At 34.2% G+C, this 23,446-nt stretch overlaps 1 protein-coding gene across 2 annotated transcripts; it reads left to right on the plus strand.

Moving 5' to 3' along the window:
• Nucleotides 1-16,158: 16,158 nt before the first annotated feature.
• Nucleotides 16,159-22,848, plus strand: LOC107801689 (uncharacterized). Of its 2 annotated transcripts, XM_016625057.2 has the most exons (5): nucleotides 16,160-16,317; nucleotides 17,408-17,839; nucleotides 21,241-21,269; nucleotides 21,366-22,308; nucleotides 22,482-22,848. In XM_016625057.2, exons 2-4 carry the CDS (start codon nucleotides 17,512-17,514, stop codon nucleotides 22,284-22,286), a joined length of 1,278 nt encoding a protein of 425 aa, XP_016480543.2. In that variant the 5' UTR covers nucleotides 16,160-16,317; nucleotides 17,408-17,511; the 3' UTR covers nucleotides 22,287-22,308; nucleotides 22,482-22,848. The 2 variants fall into 2 exon arrangements, with proteins under 2 accessions (XP_075094179.1, XP_016480543.2); XM_075238078.1 differs by having other exon boundaries at nucleotides 16,159-16,317; nucleotides 21,366-22,848.
• Nucleotides 22,849-23,446: the final 598 nt, after the last annotated feature.

Consider the following 23,446-nt stretch of genomic DNA (forward strand, 5'->3'; position numbering starts at 1 on the left):
TCTTCTTGTCTTGTGTATGATCCGATACTCCCTCCGTTTCAATTTATGTGAACCTATTTCTTTTTTAGGTGTCAAAAAGAATGAGTCATTTCCTTGGAAACAATTTACTTTTATGCAATGATTTACAGTCACATAAAATATTTGTGTCTCATTTTACATATTCAGAAGTCTTCTCTCGTTTCTTGAACTTTGTGCATAGTCAAATGGATTCACATAAATTGAAACGGAAAGAGTATACTTTTTATCAAAGTTCATGAAACTGGATATTACAATTTTTGCATAATGAAATACTAGTGCTTTCGGAGATCTATATTTAAAAATTTAATATTTGTTGAATTTTGGTTTTTTCATGTATATATTTATGTTCCATACCGGAAATGTTTGAGTTCAGTTTAACTCTTTAAATATTCAAAAGCTCCATCTGCCTCCGAGTACTGCTATTGGGCATTAATAAGATGAGAAATTCGATTTGAAATCTTTTGAGAAGTCAAATCTAACTAATTAAAACTGAATATCAGATTACAATCCACATAGGTTTTGTCAACAGCATCAGATTTTAATATATTTTTAAATTCTTGTTTAATGTTTCCTTTGGCTATTTCCTGTATTAATTGCTTACCAAAGTTCTGTTCTATCCTGTAAACTCATATCGACCACCTTAATAACCTAAGAGAGAATGTAGCAGCCGAAGATAAATCAGTTGTTTATTCATGACTAGGAGACTATTGAATATTTTGCTATATATAACTTTTACACACTTCAGCATGTCTTTTACACTTTTGGGTAACGTAAAAAAACTATTACATGTACGGTCTATAAAAAGTTAAATTAGTAACATGAGAATAATTAAAGAGGATTACCTGCAATAATAAGTTGATGGTATCAAAATTCTTTAAGTAGGGAAGGGAGGGAAGAGCAAGAAATAAATATCTTTAAGTAGGAAGAATGAGAAACCCATTGCTGTCTTCTGCATATCCTTGCCTTTGAAAAAAAAAAGTGGGAACAATTAAGGGAAATTAGATAACAAAAATATTCTGGTTCAATTTTCGGAGGGGAAGACAAAGAAAAACATATAAAAACACACTTTGCATAGATGAGTTCGGAGGTGAACTAGAAATTAATTTGAGTAGAGCTAGATCTAATCCTTGTATGTAGTGAGAGAGAGAGAGAGAGAGAAACAACAGCCCCTAGGGTTATCCTGCATGCACTTGGATCTCATTTTTATAATTTGATTCTTAGTCGCTATAGTAAACAAGAGAGGAAATCAAATTTGGTTCTTTCTTTTTCTTTCCAATCACATAATCCTCCCAATTTGAGACCTTCCATACTATATTTTTATAGTCTTTTCCATTATGGACAGCAATGTAGCTAAAACCCTACTACATATAATGATTTGTGGGGAAATCCATTACTACAAGGGTGCTTATAAGTTTGGAAAAACTATATAGTATAGCTGATCAAAAATATAATAGCCGGCAAAATATATATTTTTTATATATTAATGAATAATATACATATTTTATATATAATTTTTTATATATTTGACTCGTAAAAGTAATTATTATTATTATTGGCCTACCGGTCAAATGTATAACTTGCCAAATAAATTTTCAATTTAATAGTGTAAAAGCCCCATAAGAATAAGGGATTGTTATACAAATAGCCGGCCAAATTTAATATTTTCTTATTTTAGCCGTTATACATAATTATGAATAGTTATATATATTATAAATTTATTAATTATTTTTAGTTTAAGAAATTAAGTAGACGGCTATTTGAGTTGATTTTCTAAGAATAACAAGGAACCTGCTGAGGAAATCCTTTCGGCCCTAGGAATGACTTTGATGGATCGCAGAGCAATAGGATATCCAACTGTTTGGGCTTGGCCCACAAGATGACTTTGATGGACCATAGATCAATAGGATATCCAATGGTTGGCCTTCATAAGGGGTGAAATTCAAAAATAGCCAGATATACAAGTGGTAATTGAAAAATAGCCATAGTTTCAAAAGTAATCGAAATTTAGCCATTTTTCATGTAAAGATAAATCTAAACGAAAACACTGTTGTAAACTTCCAGCATAATATATTGGTCCAACATAATATGCTGGGAGTTCATACACATGTGCTCCAATCTCGAGTATATTATGCTGGAACTTTCTGTATGCAGGGGCGGCTCAAGTATATGCGGGGCCTAAAGCCAAAGTATAATATGAGACCTAAATTTTTAAAAGAAAGTTATACGATATGTTTTTATTTAAAGTCTATTTTTTTAGTTTTTTGAGATACAAAGTTGTTAATAATTCTTTTTATAATCGATTTTCCCTAATAATTCATTTTTAATTGATAACATAGTCAACTCATTTAATCTTTCTTGAGATATTGTTAATTTTAGATAAGATTTTATCGAGCAATAGAAGTATAAAATATTGGAAGCTTAAATTTCTTGGAGAAAGAAGGTGAGTAAGAATATTAAAGAGAAAGAGAGAAAATATATAGGGGTTTCTGAAATATGATGAGATCGGAAAAAGTAAGATTGACTTGGACAAATTAAGAAAGGGAGAGTAAAATTTTTACACGTTATCTAATGAAGGAGTAAGAAGTGAAAAATTGAAACATTGGGAAAATTATTTATCTACCCACGTTTAAGTAAGTCAAATTATTACTTTATTTATGTATCTAAAGAGCTTTCTTTCCTTTTATATTAAAAATCTCTACTTTTGTATTAAAAGTACTAAATATTATTTTTAAAATACCTATAAACCTATTATTTTTAAAAAATGGGGCCCCCAAAATTGGGGGGCCTAAGGCACAAGCCTTACTACTCAACACATTAGAGCCGGCCTTGTCCGTACGAAGTTCATACACATGTGCACCAATCTCCAGTATATTATGATAGAACTTTCTGTGTTGAAGTAAAATAATGGCTATTTTTCAATGACTTTGCAAACGCTAACTATTTTTCAATTACCAGTCCGAAAACTGGCTAACTCGTGTTATTTTTACTTTAATAAGTAAAACTCTAAATATTGAAGAAAAAGATGAATTAAAAGGTGTTTATGTGTTCAGAAGTCTCGAAAAGAAAAAGTCGATAAAAGTGAGCTACTACTATAGTACTATTGACAATAGGCATTTGAAAATTTGTAAGTAGGGGTGGACTAGTCGTTCTTTCAAAATAAAAACTACAAGCCACTGACTTAAAACGGGAAAAAAGTAAGTCAAGTATACCTATGAGAAAATGAATTGTCAATTTTCCCTTTAATTAGTTTAATGTACTTTTTTTAAAAGATTGCTTTTATTACGTTGGAGGCTCGGGAAGGAAAAGAAGAAATGGAGTAACCGAAATCAAATCAACGCTAATTATCTATGTGAGACTCTTACCGATACCACTAGATTATAATGTATGATTTATTTGCACATTTTTTAATTGCTTGACCTTACGGAAGAAGAATTCTTTGGTCAAAATCAGGACTCATCTTTTGCTATAAGTATAGTTGTCTTAACAGTACTGTCTTAGCTTGTGACATCAAATATATTATTTTTGGGATAAAAATGTAAGAGGAAAGATATGTTACAGATATTCTTATATGAGATGTAACTACGTCATAGAATTGTCTTCTTAGCTTTTGTCTTTTAATCAACGGAAAAGGGCCAAAAATGATTCTAAGGTATTGAAAATGGCTCAATTTTGCTCTACTTTCGCTTATTGGGTCATAAATGCCTTTAACGTTACTTTTTGGGTTCAAACTTATCCCATATCTAACAGAAGTGCCAACAATACCTCTAACGTATTGAAAATGTCTAAGAAATACCTTCTGTTAACCTTTTGGTCCGCAAATGCCCCTAACGTTTGTTTTTTTGCTCAAACTTACCCCTATATATAACAGAACTAACCTGGTCAATTTTTTGACTTTAACTTCGTCATGTGATATTTTCTTAATCCGCCACGTGTATTATTTGTATTAAATAAATTTACCTGTATCTTTTAAAATATCCAACGACCCTGATCCGCTCCTTTAATTTTTGGACGGTCGGCTAAAAATCATTACATTCGCTAGTTAAATATATAAAAAAATATACATTGATTATATATAAAAATATGTATATTATACATTAATATTTTAATATATATTTTACATGATATTATTTTTAGGAGAAATTATACGGTGTAGTTTTTTCTATTAATTATGATCCATAACTCGAATTTATTAAGCAAATCTAACAATGGAACGATAGTTTTTGCTAATATTTTAGCTCTATCGTTATATATTAAAACACTATTAGTTCCCATTGAAAAGATCATGTAAAGTCCATTAATGTGCTAAGCAGTTGGATATGTATATAATTAAAGGTTTTAAATAATTTCCTTTCCATCCGTTTCTTTGCTTCTCATTTAGAATCATATAAATAGAACATTATCATTTTTATGTTTGCAAATTAAAATTTATATTTGTTAAACTTGTTAAGATTTGCAAAATTTGAACGGAAAACTACACCTTATAATTTCTCCTAAAAATAATATCATGTAAAATATATATTAAAATATTAATGTATAATACACATATTTTTATATATAATCAATGTATATTTTTATATATATTTAACTAGCGAATGCAATTATTTTTAGCCGACCTTTCAAATATATAGGAGCAGGTCATGGGTCGTTGGGTATTTTAAAAGATACAGGTGGGTTTATTTAACACAAATAATACATGTGACGGATTAAGAAAATGCTACATGACGAAGTTATAGTCAAAAAATTGACCAGGTTAGTTCTGTTATATATATGGGTAAGTTTGAGCCCCAAAACAAACGTTAGTGGCATTTGCTGACCAAAAGATTAACGGATGGTATTTTTTAGACATTTTCAATACGTTAAGGGTATTGTTGGCCCTTCTGTTAGATATATGGGTAAGTTTGAGCACAAAAACTAACGTTAAGGACATTTATGGCCCAATAGGTGAAAGGAGACTAAAATTGATTAATTTTCAATACATAGGGTCTTTTTTGCCTTTTTCCGTTTAATCAAACCTACAGCTTTCTTAATCACTTTATTTCAAGAGCACTTCTTTTTTAAAAGGTAAAGTGGAGAACCCGATAACGAACACATGAAATGGTTTCCAACATAATACTAAATTTGAAGATATTGAACCTCAATCAAGAATTGGGCACATATTGAAGTTTTCAGTAAGAAAATATATTTCAAGTGTGTCCGATGATAAAGAAAGAATAATTTAATCTCAAAATAGAAAAGAAAAAAGAAACCTTAAATGATTATGGGATTACTGATAATAAACTAAACATTGAATACAAATGATGTGATTTTGCGTCTATTGATGACACACGCCACCATTTTATTGAAGTTCAGAAGTATCAGAATCACCTCACTTTGTATTGCACACTTATTTTAGAATATTCTAATTAATTTAAATTCGTATTGGATAAGTCTACGAAAGGGACTAAAACGTTACTATCGAAATACTACGATTAAAATTAGGATTGGAAAGCCGGGGTACTATTAGAGGCGGAACCAAGATTTTAATTTTATGGATTCTGAATTTTATAACGACGATTTCATATATTAGTAATTGGGTTCTGAATTTTATATTTATACATATTTAATAAATTTTATATTTATACATATTTAATGAATTTTAAACATCAAATATATTTAAACAAAAATTACTGGATTCAGCCGAATCCGTAGCTTGGCCTGTGCTTGCGCCCCCGGACTTACGAGTAAAAGAATCACAATTATTTTACTGTACTTCGCGGGATCTTGTTGACCGGTTTGACGATAAGATCAACTACATTTGCCACCAGTTAAGAATACGAATCAGTAGGAATCAGTAGGAATCAGAATTACGTGCAAGATTCTGCTTAATATTTGTTTACGTTTTGTTAGGTCTTTCTCTTTTGCCAACTAATCTGTTGCTTTCTTTCTTTGTATAAGATTTTATACAAACGATGTAACCTTTAATCAAAACATGCTTGGGAATCAGAATGTATTTCAAAGTATTCTTACAATTTTCTTAACCGTCCCAACGCAATCATCAGTGTTGGTTGAACGATTTGGACTAATCATTTTCAGATAATACTGATTATTAATTAAGTACAAATCGTGCTCATTTGCACAACTTTGATAATAGTCCTAACCAAATCTCCTAGGTATTGGGTATTTTATATTTGTATGTTTATTTATTGTCGTAATACAACTGTGCAAGCAAAAGATTATCGACGTGCAGCCATTAGGACCATTTTCTTTTATTTGTCTAACTTCAAAAATCTACATAATCGTATCTTCTATTGTTTAATTATTGTCACACCCCATTTCTACCCCAAAACGATAAATGTGTTATTATTGATTGTGGATGGTGGGTTAAAGAATTTTTTCAATTAAAGTGACAAACTTGAGTAGGGACTATTTTATTTACAGAGTCGCCACTTGGAATTGAGTTTTTGGGTGTTCCAAGTCACCTTTTATTTGAATCCCTAGTCAAAGGAATGTTTGACTCTATTATTATTGGTCTGCGAAAACAAAGTCCGGGTAAGGAATTCTGTTGACCGGGGAGAAGGTGTAAGGCATTCCCCGAGTCCCGTGGTTCTAGCACGGTCGCTTTATTGACTACATTTGGCTTGAATTAATTTTGGGTAAACTGTGATTTATTGGTTTTCGTGCTTTATCTATCCGCTTTTAATTATTAAAATTATTAAAGAAAATTTTGAATAACATTAAATTGTCCTAACCACACCACGCAGGCAAACGTGCGACCGAATTTACTTTTGAAATTACTAAATTCGAATAAATTGATTTTGGAATTTGTTAAATGTCAACTATCGCGCTACGCAAACGAATCCGCGATTTATATCAAGGGATTAACTAATTTAGTAATTAATTAAAGCTAATGGATATGATATGAGATTGTTTGAATCAATTGAATATTAAACATCACGCTACGCAAGCGAGTCCGTAAAGTTAAAGCGCGGCTACTAATTGTCTAGCATTTAAATTAATTACTAAAAAGAATGAGTTAATTAATTAGTAACAAAAATCTTATTTTTATTGGAATTAATTGCTGTACACATGAAACTTTAAAGCTTGGTCCAACTTGAGGCCAAAATTGTTTCATGACTGTTTTACAATTGAACCCATTTGAATCACATACAACAGATTATTCTCAAAAACTTAAAACTAATATTTTAACAATCTACTTTGAGATGAAACGACATAATACATTATACTCCACAATTTCCAACACACTGCCTTCAAAAACGGAAAAGTTAAAGCTCATAATTACTACGCTCATTCAAGTGCACAAAGAGCCGGACTCTTTCAGAAATAGATATGTCCAAATAGCGGTTGAATTTAAAAGCATACTACTCTTAAAATCGACTCACAACATAGACTATTATTTAAACATGGTATAATCTCTAATAATGAAATAATTATGTGAGCAGATATCAATGGACACTCTATCCCCTTTTTTTAACACATAATCAATATCACAAAACAATAAGGAATCCAAACAATTTAAACAATCAGAACATGCCGATTCTAAGTGAACAAACACAAATATGGAACACAATACCCAATTTCTCAGATTATATTTGAAAAGTAATTTTCAGTTGGATTGTACATACCTAAGAGCAGAATAATAGCAGAATAGGAATCCAAACAAAGGTGTTGAACTCTGAAGATGAATCCCAACTACAGCAGTACAATTACCAGCAGCAATAAAATTTTCAATAGCCAAACAAAGGCTTGACAGCAGCAGTAAGGCCTCAAGAATAGTCAAATGACGACTGAAAATCAGCTACAACTCTATTTTTCCTTCTCTTCTTCAAAACCTTTTTTTTTAATCTCAAATTTTGAAGTTTTTCTCGTTTTTGAATTTCAGATGCTATTGTATGCGAGTGCAGTGAGTGAGGTCAATATCCATGAGTCTATGAAAGTGAGTGAGTGAGTGAGTGAGATGAGTGAGATGAGAGAGTTTGGAAGCTGTTTTTTTTTTCAAGAAGAAATGAGCAGAAGGGTGTTAGCCATGGGAGAATGCGGTTGTTGCTTCCCTGTTGAAGATCCAGAGAATGAGTGAGAGCTCCCCTTTCTCTATGTAGGTCCGAGAGAGTGGACAGGAGATGGGCAAGGATCCCTCTTTTAGGGAGGGATATGTCTGTTTCTTTTAGGGAATAGGGGGGATGTTGGGGGTTGTGAGTAGGGAGCAAAGTGTGGGGGACAAGGAATGGGGAACAAAGCAAAGTATGGGGGGACAAACATGGGGGACAAGCATGGGGGGACAAATGAAAGTGGAGTGGGGACACGCCTGGGAAGATGGGAGCGGGAAATATTCAAGCACGGTAAAAAATTAGGTGCTCACAGCATGCCCCTCTTTGCTTGGAAACATTAAAAGTTTTCAGGCAAAGATAAAGTGAGCCGTGTGACTAAGTTTTGACCATATCGTTACTCAAAAGAGGAAGAAAATAAAAGAAAAAGGTGCAACCGAGTCCTGGTTTTGGACTGCCCACATATCCCGGGTTATAAGGGAATCAAGTCGCGTGTAGTTCAAGGATAGTGATGGAATGATGAGTTGGATTGTCGAGTGAGGTTCCGTCGAGGCTCCGGTCAGTGGTCTTGCTATTACATCAAAATTGAAAGAAACTAAACAAGCCTATCAACTATGAGTTACAAGATTCCTATCTATAAGTCTTTTGAAGCTTGATCTTGAATGTTGACTGGTTGTTCATGCAAACTCTGATCTGAATCTTGATGCTTGCTAGTTGTAAGTGCTAGTTCATTCTTCTACGACTTCTTCTGAGCAAAACGGGAAATGTGAAGCTCGTAACTCCAGTCATGTCTTGAGCAGTCCATATCCTTTCCATCTGCTTCTGCATTTGGATTCACTTTCTTTTCCTTTTCTTTTCTTTATTTTAGATTGAGACTTTTCTTTTGTTCATCTCGAACCATGTGCCTCGAGGTAAAACCTGCTCAGACATCACAACAAACAAACGAACGAAATTTTTCTGCCCCAGTTTTCACTAGGAAAATTTCGTGAGTTATTGTAACAAAATTCTAAACTACTTCTTTATTGAAAGCAAATAAATAAAAAAACGGGAATGGTGTATCCTAAAAAAGTCATGATCCCAAAAGAATGTCTCAACTAAGTATTGGTGTACCTTATGTTGGAAAAATATGGCAAGGTAATGGGATACCCTATATTGGCAATGATATCAGGGAGTGGTGTACCATGCATTTAAGCTCAAATCAACTAGGGAATGAAGTATCCTATGTTGGATAACATATCTGGGGATTGGCGTAGCCTATACTGGTAAGGATATCGGGGATTGGTGTACCCTATACTGAAAAGGAAATGTAACTAGGGGTTGGTGCCCTATATTACTGAAAAAGAAATATAACCAGGGGTTGACGCCCTGTATTACTGAAAAGCAAATGTAACCAGGGGTTGGCGCCCTATATTACTAAAAAGAAAAATATAACCAGGGGTTGGCGCCCTGTATTACTGAAAAGGAAATGTAACCAAGGGTTGACGCCCTATATTACTGAAAAGGAAATGTAACCAAGAGTTGATGCCCTATATTACTGGGAAAAAGAATGTTGAATCCCCTTGGCGAAAAAGTTCTACCTGGGTTAAACTATGAAAGACAAGACTGGACAAAGAGTACTTCTACCCGGATTAAACCAAATTATGTAAACATGGGCGAAGAGTACTTCTACCCGGAACTATGAACTGGATCCCCCTAGGCGAAAAGGTTCTACCTGGGTTAAGCTACGAAAATAACCTGAGCGAAGAGTACTTCTACCCGGAACTATAAGCTGGATCCCCCTAGGTGAAAAAGGTTCTACCTGGGTTAAACTACGTAAAACATCCTGAGCGGAGAGTACTTCTACCCGGAACTATAAGCTGGATCCCCCTAGGCGAAAAAGGTTCTACCTGGGTTAAACTACGTAAAACATCCTGAGTGAAGAGTACTTCTACCCGGAACTATGAACTGGATCCCCCTAGGCGAAAAGGTTCTACCTGGGTTAAGCTAACGAAAATAACCTGAGCGAAGAGTACTTCTACCCGAAACTATGAGCTGGATCCCCCTAGGCGAAATGGTTCTACCCGAGTTAAGCTACGTAAAACATCCTGAGCGAATAGTACTTCTACCCGGAACTATGAGCTGGATCCCCTAGGCGAAATGGTTCTACCCGAGTTAAGCTACCTAAAACAGCCTGGGCGAAAAGTACTTCTACCCGGAACTATAAGCTGGATCCCCCTAGGCGAAAAAGGTTCTACCTGGGTTAAACTACGTAAAACATCCTGAGCGAAGAGTACTTCTACCCGGAACTATGAACTGGATCCCCCTAGGCGAAAAGGTTCTACCTGGGTTAAGCTACGAAAATAACCTGAGCGAAGAGTACTTCTACCCGGAACTATGAGCTGGATCCCTCTAGGCGAAATGGTTCTACCTGAGTTAAGCTACGTAAAACATCCTGAGCGAAGAGTACTTCTACCCGGAACTATGAGCTGGATCCCCCTAGGCGAAATGGTTCTACCCGAGTTAAGCTACGTAAAGAATCGTCATTCTGCACTGCTTTGATCCTGCTTCAAACAAAGAAAGATTCATGAGTTTTTAAAGTGGCGGTCGGTTTGTGGCCTTGATGCCCTTAGTAGTTTGAATTCACCCCTCCGCTGTCGAAGAACTGATTTTGTCAGTGTGATACCGAGGTTCCCGAATACTCTGTATCACTTTCTAGAGACATTGTCTTTCTGACGTTGCCCCTAGCTGTTTCATACCCGGATGTCTATGGTACCGCTAATCCTTGTCCCTAAGGCAAGGAAATTTTCCTTTAAAATCAAACTTAGTTGTCTTTCACCTAGAACCAATTTCTGTCTGTAGTGCTTATCAACTTTTCCCATGAAGCGAGTCTTGCTTAGGCGGCCTTTTCAGTTTCTTTGAGATACTTTGTCCGCCTTATCTAAAGAGATCACATATGGATTCCTGCCTTCGTCAATGCCGTATATGCTCCAAATTATGCTCGGTATTATGGGAAAACTATAGCTAGTTGCAGCCATTTTTGCTTTGCTTTTGATGCAAGATTAGACCGGAAGGGAATCTAGGAAAAATTATGGAAAAGAATAGAAGAGCAATTGGAAATGAAAAAGGAATTGTGTCTAAATAAAAGGTGTCCCTTTCGGGGAAAGAAATAAGGAGACTTATCTGGAGATATGTGCCGACTTCAATGAATCATGATATGCATTTTGGACTGGACGCCTGATCTGTCTGAGCTGTCTAATTCTCAAAATACGTCGCAAATGTTCATCTTGAAACTATCTTAGTTGTGCTCATGTCGAAGCATGGAAGACCCTCATTTGGCTAGTACCGCCCTTTGTGGGTTTTCACTAACTGACCTCTCTCATTTCTCTAATCACTGGCGCCTTACAGTGCCCATACGGGTTTTCACCGATAAGACTCTCTCATTTCTTCTTCTTCTTCTTTTTTTACTAAGATACAACACGCGGAAAGGTTGGCTGATGCCCCTGGCATGGGGACTTCAAGTATTCTCAAAGATCGATCAGGAGTTTGTTTGGATAATTAAAGAATTGTGAGGATTTTTAGGGATTTACTAAATTAAAAGGCTACAATCAATGTATACTCATTTAAAACTAATTTGTATATAATTGGTAAATTGTATATTACCATGTAATTAAGTTAAAATTTGATTAGAGGGGTAAATAAGTTTCATATGTAGTATAGGTAGGTAAAAATCTCTTTAATTTAAGACCAGATGTACCAAGATCCTTGGATGGGTGTCACGTGTCCAGTCCGTCAAAGAAAGGGTATATGTGTTTGAATAGTAAGACGGTAAGGGTTTTTCTGATTCAATAGTATAACGGAGGGTAATTTTAAATAATTTCTAACAATATAGGGTATTTCAGGACCTTTTCGGATATTTTAAATACTGAGTTCAGTACTGAAATAATAGTCTCACAAAACCTATTACGAAGTATTATTGTTATACAGATAGGAATCAAAGATTTTAAGTCATGCTCACACCATTGCCTTTTTGTAACAACGTCCATCATTGATCATACTACATCTGCCAATACTTTTTTACATTTCTTTTTCCCTTCTCACATCTAATGAGACACTAAAACGCTATCCACAGCCAAAAATACTCCAACACAAAAGGTGACCAAAGTATGAGAAGCCAATATGCACTTAAAGTAAATTCTATCCTCTCATCTCTGAGATAGACCACAGTTTCGAATAAAAAGCCAACTTTATTTCAATAATCAGCTTCTCTCGTCTTCGTTTTTTATGTAAGCCAAGGGTCCATTTGATTTCATGTTCATAATATATGCATAAAATTCGCATTAGCAATAAGTAACGTAGGAATAAAAAAGGGCAGTCCAGTACACAAGGCATCTTGTGTTTTCACAGAGCCCGGAAAAGGCCCGCACACGAAGGAGTGTGACGTAGACACGCTACTCTAATGCAAGTATTAGAGGTTGTTTCATAGCTCGAACTCGTGACATATAGATCACAGTGGGTGTTCAAACCGAACCGGAAAATCGCACCAAACCGAAAAATCAAACCAAACCGATTAAAACCCCCCACTAGGTTTGGTTTGATTTGGTTAATTTGGTATTGAGTAAAAAATCCGAACAAAACCGACATATAAATATATAATTTATATATATATTTTTAAAACTTTATATTGAATTTTTTTTTAAAAATATTGAAATATTGGGATCCTCTCATGTGTTAACCTTGAAAGCGTACATTAAAGAAAATTATTGTTAGACGACTATGAAAATAACTATCATGTGTTACTAAAAAAATTCTCCCATTAGAATATTTTAATAGATCATATGTTTGTCAATTTTTTCAATATTTACTAAACATATATTCACTTATCAAAGCTTTATCTATAACTCTAACAAAGTAATACTTGAATAATATTCATGTAACAAAAAAATAAAACCCGACAAAACCGAGTTTGATAAAAAACGAATCAATCAGGTCCATGTACACCCCTAGATCACACGGAGATAACATTACTACTGCTGCAAAAAGACCCTTCTAATATATATACTATTACATTTTACATGGGATAGAAGACCTAATAAGAATATGAGAACTAATTCTTAAGTTATAATCCACATATTATTAGTTTCTGCATTACAATCCCCGCATAGTGAATTATCAACCTCTCCATAGTTTGTCTCTAAACTAAGTGACACTTAAAAATACAAATGGCTCCACTTAGGACATGAAATTTGCGCTAAAGAACTTCCCTAAAGTACCATTTTCAGATAATGAGCTTCCGTAAAGCAATTTTCAATTTGCCGAATACAAAGTTTTAAGGTAATAAAACAAAAATGCATGAATTGACAACTGAAAGTGGCACGTATTAGTAGAGCTGTTTTCCTTTCATTTGTTGACATTGACAAATCTTCTAAACGAGTAAACGTCACCTTTGGGTTAATGCGTTTTTCTATTATTATCAAAGGGGCGAAAATAAAGTGTCGGTAATAAATTTCCGTAAGCTCAATAACTTTTATTTAGATTATAATATTTGTTAGAAATTTATAAATTTTTAATATGAATATAATTATTATCATAATATTTATTAAAAATTACGGTAGAAATTTACAAAATTTAAATCCTTAATCATCTTCTGATTATCAACATCGCTGCATAAAAGTTGTTGAAACGCAACCTTTGACGAGAATATTCGGCTGATTACTATGTATAGCTTGTAACATGGAATATATGTAGAAGCTTGTATTTTTTTTGGTAAAACTCATATCTATTAATATATATATAGAAAATAATACCAATAGTGGAACAAAGAGTCGGTAGCTCTATTTACGTGCCAGCTTTAGAGAAACTTCCTTTGTTCTCTGAATAAGAAAATTCTATTTCTGTAAATATGGGACCCCATTTCTATTAATTTCTTCTGCCCATGTGTTGTATATTTAATCTTTTGCCACATCATGTCAATATTTCTGTGAATACCAAATAATGCCAAAATTCAGGTAACTCTTTCAAAAATAATTTCAACCGTGCCACCATTTGTATTAATTTCCTATTTAACTATAACAGTAGTTCTGACACCTAAAAATCTGCTTTGTAGTGTTCGAATTTTTAAGCTCTTGAAATGAATATGTCATGACACTCTTTAGTGTTTTAGTCCCTTTTTTATAATCCATAAATCGTCCAGAATAATTATATATTGATCAAAATTGGTTAACTAACTGCCTTTTTTGTATTTTCACCCAGTTAAATGCTAGATTTTGATTAAAATTTACTTTTTACATTCATTTTGCTTGTCTATTTTGGATTTTTCACGCTCATTAAGAAATAATAAATATAATACGTATTTTATCATACAATCCCTAATAATGATAGCCTTTCAAAAAATTTTGGAAAATATGTGAGTAATTAATGATAAGGGTAAAACAAAAAAAAAATATTATCTTTCTCTTGATTTAGTATAGTTGACAAATAAAAATAAAAATATATTTTTAATATAGTTGATAAATAAAAGTGAACAGTGATTTCGTAACTTAGCCTAATTTACCTATCATGGGGTGTTTTCTACCCACTAGATGAATTCTGCCGACAATGTAAAATGCCAGAAATTAAAGGCATTTTTTGTTCAATAGTTAAAGAAGTTTTATGATTATTAATTGACATTCAAGAAAGTCAAATGTAGATTGAGGTTACCACGCGGTGAAATGAATTTTTACCACAAGCTTTTATTGCAATTGCTTTACATATGTGTGGATTGGAAACTATAGACTTTTGCACGTCCCATTTTCCAATGAGTCATCCCATATTGCTTTTGACCATTTACTTTTCTTCCCATCTGATTTCTTGTCTTTGAATTTTAGTGCAATCTTTTCACATTTGATTTTGACAGCCTCTTTACTTTCAACATCTTCCCCACCCAAAATCATCCTAATTCCATACCGAGTCCTTTGCTTCACTGTTGAAAACATACCAACACGCCATGACTCACCTTACACCCAATAATTATAAGAGAATTTAAGTTACATACATTATAATGTTAAAACTGAAATATCCACAATCTCTAAAAATTCACATAGATCAAGCAAAACTTAGGGAAAAAAAAATATATGCATAAAAATACCAGATGAAAATATAGTATAGCTACGTTAGGACGTTAATTTAGGTTCTATGTTTGCTAGCAGTCTTTTAGTCATATTGAAGATTTATATGTTAAAAAAAATTAAACAACTTTTAGTATTTTTATTTTATATATTATTTGCTTAGGAGAAAGTTACTTGGAGCGCATGATTAATAAAATTCATATAATTGACTTTAACTTACTTCGTAATAACTGGTATTGTTGCACACTACAACAGTAAAGAACATATAAATTATTTGTAAAATCTTATAATATGTCATTAAGATGTAACTTATATTTGTTCCGAGTATACATTTATATTCATCATAGATAGTTATTCGTAGTAATACTTTTAAATAATTTGATAGTTTAAAAAATATTTATGTAATAAACGCATGAACGCTAAATTTTAAAGAACTAATGATAGTAAGCTTCTTTAAAGCAGCAAGTCAATGTGTCCTAAAAATTGTAGATTCCATTAATTAAAGAGTCAATCTTACAATTAGTTGCAATTTATTGATGAATATGCTACTCACATGACAAAGTTAAGGAATCAATCCCAAAATTAATTTTCTCAAATTTATGATACTTTCTTCTGACTCGAAAAGCATGGAATGCGTACTGCGCACTCCGCGTACGACATAAGAAATCACTTTAAAGTCTTAAAGCTCTCCCTTTTCACAGTCCCCTTCTGACAAATTTTCAAAATAAAGAATAACTAAACCATAAAGGTACAACAACTTAAAAGCGATGTACAACTACAATCAACACCACTTACCATAACATTTGTTTTACAGTTGTTTTCGCCAGTCGGGAAATTAAAGTGTTTTTAAAAAAGGGTAACTTTAACAAACATAAGAAACAAAAGCAGAGCCACTGAGACGTCTCAATTTAACGCCGTGAAAACAAACGTTGATTCTTCACGGCAGAAAGTGATATAATTGACGGAATTGCAAAACTAGCCGTCTAAAACGACCTCACTCCTCATTTTCTCTTTCCTCTGCAACTCAACAGAAGAAGAATCAGAACCTTTTCTCACTCTTCACCTTTTTTTCTCTTTCTCTACATATCTCTCACACCTTGCCCTCATTCCCACCTAAAAACTCCCTTCACTGTTTCTCACTTCTCCTTGTTCGACGGCCGCCGGACGGTGAAACGGTATGTATAAACACGCCGTTTTGTTTGTACACAGCAATTTAATATTTATAATGACGGCGTTGTATTATTAATAGCTATATTTATTTATTTGATTGTTTACTTATTTGAGTTGTATAAATTGAGTCTATATGATATTATCTAAATTCTGAGGGTTTTATTGAAAATTAGTGTTTTTTTTTTTGGTAATTACTGTTTTTTTCGGCTTTCATTTCGGATCTCTGTGACCTCTGTAGTGTTTGGTACTTACTTTTAGGGTTTTTGCGACTGGTTTTGATTCCAGTAATACTTTCCCCGATAAAGTAGCAAATGAAATAAATGAAATCGATTTTAGCTCTTCTGTTTGTCTTATTTCTTAGGTTTTGTTTCTTTTTTTAATTTTTTTTTTCTTGTGAAATAAATCTTCAAGGGGTTATAGGGATCGTTTGAGCTGTATTTATTGCATATGGTACTTTTTTTTGCAATTTTATTTTTAATAAGTGTATTCGAGAGAACTCACTGCTTTATCAGATTTGGTAAATGTTGTATTGAGAATTGCTGTCTGATTTTGAGCAAGAAATTGAACATCCTTATTCCAAAACTGTAAACTTATTGCAGCACATGCAATTTTATATTGGCTTTTCCGTAAAGCATTTTATCTCTAAGGAGTGTACCCAGATTCACAGCATTTGCAGTGCGCGTAGGGTACTATATAGATCACAAGTATTGTGTTGGAAGGGAAACATATTTGGGCGAGTGATCTATGTAGGATTGTTGCTGACCAGAGTGATTTGTCGGAGTTCGGAGGGTAAGGTCTTGAATTTTAGTCTGTAAAATGCCACCAGATAGTTATAGGATGTTCTGTTGTGAGGGCGAAGAGTAGGAGCTTGAATTGCCTTGAAATTGTCAAGGTAATATAAAATGTATTGAAGCAGCATGTCTGGAATCATTTTCTTTGTTCTTTGTTTTCATTGATATTTCTTGTTCTTTTTTTTTTGTCTACCAAAAGGATTATGCAGTGAAGACATAATGTGCAATTACAAGTTGTGCATGTCAATAATTTGTGTCGATAGTTTTTTGTGAGTTCTGACTTCATTGGTTTTTATTGTTGCAGAAAATTAATATCTCCAATTTTCATCGTCTAGTGAACGTGCTGGTATTATCATTGATGTGACTCTTTAGCTGCCTATGAATTTCACATTTTGTGTCTAAGAAAGCATGGGTTCAGCTTGTTGTGTTGCTGCTAGAGATAGAGCGGTTATAAATGGATCAACCAGTGAAAGTTTGCAGAGGAATGTCCGGTACTCGCCTTCGTGGAGCTTTCGTTGGGATAACCGGGGACGTGTTGCTGGGGAGGAGACATCAGTCAATTGGTCTTCTGATGGAGTTGTTGGAAATGATAGATCAGAGTTTAAATCTGGAACAACACTAGAAACTCTATATGCATCTGAAGAGGGTAGTCCATTGGATAGTTTCCGATCACTTGCGTTACAGAAGTCACCAGATTCTGATTGCAACACGGTGAACTCAACGCTTCCTCTATCTGGTAAACATCAACATGGCTCTCTCTTCACTAAGCTTGATTGTAGGTGCTAATACCTGATGCTATGTGATCATACTGACTGTATATTGAAGAGCTCGCTTTCCGTTTTTTCCTTTCTTTGTGAATTACAACGCTTTCTCTCCTTTAAGTGCATGAAATTGGACGTTTAATTCCATGTCTGCATCATGAGATTGGTGTTTGGGAGGAAAAATTTGTCATATGTTGGTGGAGTGTGGAACTATAAGTAGATATATTTCATCAGTCTTAGTAAAGCAAATAAATAAGTCGGTTGAAAGTTACAACCTTGAGTTCTCTTGTGAAAAATGATCATTTAGATTGATATGTTCTGGTGGATTGGATGAAAGGATAATATAGTCCTAGACCTGATTTTTGCACTCCATAAGGAGAGAGCTGAAGTGAATAGATGTGGTAGAGGTCTGCTTTTGCAGGAAATTCTGAAAGAAATTTTAAAATGATTTTCTTGTTTTATGTTGTTTTGGGTTGTATGAGATGCTATTTAAATTTAAGGGAGGTCAGTGGTGTCTGAGATATCCAAACCTAAGATTTAATGGTCATGGAGAGAGATGAGCTGGTTTTCGTCATGACAAAATCTGGGCTCTCATTCATCCTGCAAAAAAAATAAATTATTAACTTGTCACTAGCTTAAATGATTTAGATGAAGGGTCCTTGGGCCTTATTTTTCTGTTAATGCAAATATAAATAATTGGTTTTAAAAGCTTCAGTTTATTTTTCATCAAGTTGGGGTTCAAATACTTGGTCGATAGAAGCTTTTGATTTCCCAAGCGTTCTTCTTTTAATGCAAATCAAGCCATGATACATCGTGTCACCGACTTTGATCTCCAAGCATTCTTGTATTCTATGTATAAATGAGTTTATTTGAATGTGTAATCGAGTAGGCACTAATGATATGTGATGAGTACTTTTTCTCTTCTTCCCACCTCTTTTATCTCAAAAGCAAGATTATCCACTAAATGGTTCTGTGTTTGGATATACATTTTTTCTGCTCTTGTTTGACCATGCTCTGCAGCTTTTAGGAAGAAATGGTGTTGAATATTTTTATTTTCCATTTTAGCTTGCAATTTTTTTTTCTTGTTATCGTCAACTCCAATGCGCTCTTGCGTAGGAGTCGACAGTTTCTCTTTCCCACGTTACTCCTTTGAACTCCAAACCTCTTGGTTGGACTTGAGAGTTATCCAAAGCAGACGTGTGGTTTCCATTTTTGAAATTTTTTTATTTGCGAAATGACATGCATATAATTCTTCTCAGGCCTTTTTTCTATGATTAAATGTTGTTGACACTCATTTTGAGGGGAGGCAGCTGGAATTTGGTTTGTCCTCCGGCCCTCGGTCATACAACAGAAATGTAGCCTCATATGTAATGATGGGGCTTATGAATTAGCTTGCTTTTTCCTAGTTTACAGTCTGTGGTCTTAATTTGTGTTCAATTGCAATAGACAGGAAGTTTGCGTGGTCAGTTAGTGAGCATCACATAAATCCATTACTCTTTATCATGTGCAGTGTTTTAAAAGGCGTTTTCGGGGTGAGGCGCACCAAAAATGCCCCGAGGCGATAGTGTGATGCGAAAGTCTCAAGAGGCGTACGCCCAGCAATTCGGGTCGTACACCCGGGCGTTTGAGGCGCGTTTTTCTAGTGAGGCGTAAGCCCCAGAGACTTTATCAAACTAAAACAAAATTTGTTGAATAATTCCTTCATATAATACCCAAATTCTCAAAAGTTAGCTTGTAATTACTCAAGTTTTAAAAAGGAACTGAAATGTATTAAATTTAAAAGCCATGACCTTTTTTATTGATTGAAGCCCTAATTTATGGTCTTTCCCAATTCGTTATCTTATCCGCTAGTCTGCTAATATCTCCCAAAAGCAACGAATATTCAATTTTTATTTTTACAAATACAAAGAGAACTCCATTCTCCTTCATAGCAGCAAGTTCAAAATTTAAATTGCAGGTTAGGTATCCTTTTTGTTCCTCCATGTAGAAAACTTTATTCTTTTCGACTTGAGTTACTTGTGCTTGTAAGTAGCGTGGGAATGGAGCGCGCGCGCGCGCGTGTGAGTATGGAACACATCTATATACATATTTTTCACATATTTATAGTTTTCTTCAATTTTTATGCAATTTTACCTGTTTATAAATATTTACTGTAATTATATTATTTTATAAAATATTAAAAATTAAATACCTATGGGGCTTACGCCCCGTGCCTCGGGGCTTACACCTCGCTGAGGCATATGTAAAACGCCTCGCCTTACGCCCACGCCTTTTAAAACACTGGTTCTGACAATAGTTTCTATATACCTGGTTATAAAAAATCATTGACTTATTCAAACATTATTAGTTGATTCATTTGATTTCATTTAATCATGTTTGAAGCTAGAAACCAATCATCATGCTCAATTCGACATAAATTTACTCATTAATATATATTATGGCCTATTTTACATGTCTTAAGGTAGACGTCACTTTTTGTACCCCAACATCTCTCAGCCTGTTTGGCCAAGCTAGAAAAGTTATCTTATTTTGAAAAGTATTTTTTTCAAAAGTGCTTTTCGAAAAATACTTTTGGAGAAAACCAATTTGTATTTGGCTAATCAATTTGAAAAACACTTTTGAGCAATAATTTGGTTTGGCCAAACTTTTCAAAAAAATGCTTTTTAAGTATCAAATTATGAATAAGGACATGAATAGATTAACTTAATAGTTAATATTATAAATAAATAAATAGTCTCAAAAGTTTGTTATTAAATACAATAATTAAATCTTTTCATTCTATTTAAGTAGAATATTACTTTAAGTCTTTTATGATAATTTAAATATATTAAAAAATTATTCAGCAAGTACAAAAGAATTTATTTCTGAAGCCACTATATATTAGAAAGCTCTCCTAAAAATTAAAAGAAATATTTATAAATTAATATCCCAAGTATTAGATATAAAATAAGATTATTTTGCTATATACTATATTTTGTCAAGGGTATTTTTGGTAGGAAGAAAAGTCAAAACTGCTTCTGCTTCTTCCCTAAAGCACTTTTCCCCCCCTTAAGTTAATTAAAAAAAAGTACTTTTGGGGAAAAAAACACTTTTGCCTTTGAAGAAGCTTGGCCAAACAGGCTATTATAATCTGATTGTGACCTGAGGATGATCAATTGTTCTGATGTTTGGTGATTTTAATTTGCCAATTCTGTCGGAAATGGAACATCATTTGCATTATTCTTCGGGACCTGTAAGATTCAAGATATTAGAATAGGATATTCTGTTTCGTGGCCTTTGGTTCTATATGACATGAAAGAAAAACTGATGCACTGTTGGTAGACAATATATGCTGTTTGTACTTCGTAAAATAACAGTAGTTTTCTTGCCTTTGCAGATCAATCGGTTGTGAGAAATTCCACAGAGGTAAGAACAGAGCAGTTATTAGTTTTGCTGGAGTTACTTTCCAGACATGTTTTGTAAGTTTTTGACCTTTCTGATTTCCTTTCATCTGGTAATTAGGTCAAAGAATCAATCGAGTCATCAGCAGTTCCATACCCCTCTCCTGCTCCGTCAGTTCCCTCTGTTTCATCATTATCTACATCTCCTTTATCATCAAGAAGTCAGCTGCTTCCTGCAAGCTCTACTCCTTTGCCTCACTATTCTTCTGTCCACCAGCTCGGACGGCAAGTTTCTGATAGTCATACACCAGGGATAAAGTCACCTACTTTCTCAATTTCTGAAGAATCATCATCCTTGGTGCTCCCTGGTTGGAGTAATGAATCGACAAGAGCCTCTAATGGTGGATCATCAGATGGATGGTCTGTTCCTGCCTTCTCTGATCTTGCAAATCCTCGTAGAGAAAGGTGGTCATTTGATAGTGAATCCATGAGTTTCCATCGTGACAAGGTAAGCAGAGCTAGTGGTCGAAGTTCCAGTTCACCTTCTGTAGATCTCCAAGCCTGTGGCATTTGTACGAAGCTGCTAACAGAGAGATCTTCGTGGGCCTCAAATGAACTTGCTGTTGTTTCTGTTCTAATTTGCGGCCACGTTTTTCATGCTGAGTGCTTGGAGAGTATGACACCTGAAATCAACAAGTATGACCCAGCTTGTCCTGTTTGTACTTTTGGGGAGAAGCAGGCGTTGAAGATGTCTGAAAAAGCAATGAAAGCTCAGATGGACTTGAAAGCTCGAAAGAGATTCAGGAATCGGATTATTGACAGTGATTTTAGTGGCAGCCTTGCACTGTTTGATCGACAGAAAAGTAGTGAACGTGGCGGAAGGTGTCTCAAGATGAGCTCAAGTTCCAGCATGAAGAGCTCTTCGGGAAAGCCCTTCTTGCTGCGTCATTTTTCATTTGGTTCCAAGGGAACAAAACCCTATACCGAGAGCCTTTCCACCCGGAAAAAGGGTTTTTTCTGGTCAAGATCTAGCAAGGAGTAAAGCTTCTTGGTGGATGATAATGGTAACAATATAAAATGTCTTCACAAAGAAATTTATCTCGGAGTATCATAATGTTCTCTTGCCTATTATATTCTCCCTTGTTCTGATAGATTTAAATCACAAAGATCCTTCTCTTGTAAAGTATCTAAATCTCGTTTTCTGACTAGTGAATTGCATTGTTCCCAAAATCTGCAGATGCGACGGGTCAGCTCTCTCACCTTGGAAGGATAGTAGAGAGCCATAAAAGCGTCAGGATCTTGCTGGCGGATATGGATTCCCAGAATTTAGGTTAGCTTTTGAAAGTATACAATGTAAGAAATTGGGAATACAATACAAGTTGATTAATGATCAATTCATTATATAGGAAAAGAAAACAAAAAAGTGCATAGTATCCGTTGGTAGTTTTTTCTTGTACATTCAAGTTTGTTTTGTTCCATGTTAAGGGGGCATGAAATTATCCCGAAGACTGTCTGGTCTAAATGCTTCTAATCTGCAGCAGGTATCTCGATTATATGTATGCCGGCCTAAAGATGTAATGATATTTTAGCCCTTGTACGTGGGATATTCTGTCTGGCCATCTCTTTATCTTTAATATTGTGCTCAAGATTCAGTTACAGTTGCACCTTTTTCAATCCTCATTTACGAAAGGCTAGTTACTGTTACCGCAAAGTAACTACAGTTGTTTCTTCATGGCATCTGCAGCATAGAACCATGCTTTTGTATGGGTCCGTTAGTATGCCAGTAACCTCGACAATAGTGAAGTTTTATTTGCACTCAACTAGAAAATAATCAAACACAAGATACCTGAACTCTAGTAATGGTACATAAAGCTTTCGAAAGACAAATATATCATATGTACGCAACGCGAAATGTGATAGAGCCGGTTAACTCCTGTATCACGGCTACACGTACCGCAATCTAAATTTAGAGAAAAGAGAATGTTGGATATAATAAATAAAACAAAAATGCAACGACTTACAGTAGTTCATCAATTAATATTTGTACAACAAAAGCTGAAGAAATTTATATCATCAAAAATTACTTAAGCCCTGCAACTATTTTTTTGTTAGAAGTGTTAGTGACCTGCAATAATAAACTAAATTACATAAAACTGCCAAAATTAACCATAGGAAGGTTCGTGATGTACTAATATACATTTT

Source organism: Nicotiana tabacum, chromosome 19 (genome assembly GCF_000715075.1).
Source record: "Nicotiana tabacum cultivar K326 chromosome 19, ASM71507v2, whole genome shotgun sequence".
Classification (NCBI taxonomy): Eukaryota; Viridiplantae; Streptophyta; class Magnoliopsida; order Solanales; family Solanaceae; genus Nicotiana; species Nicotiana tabacum.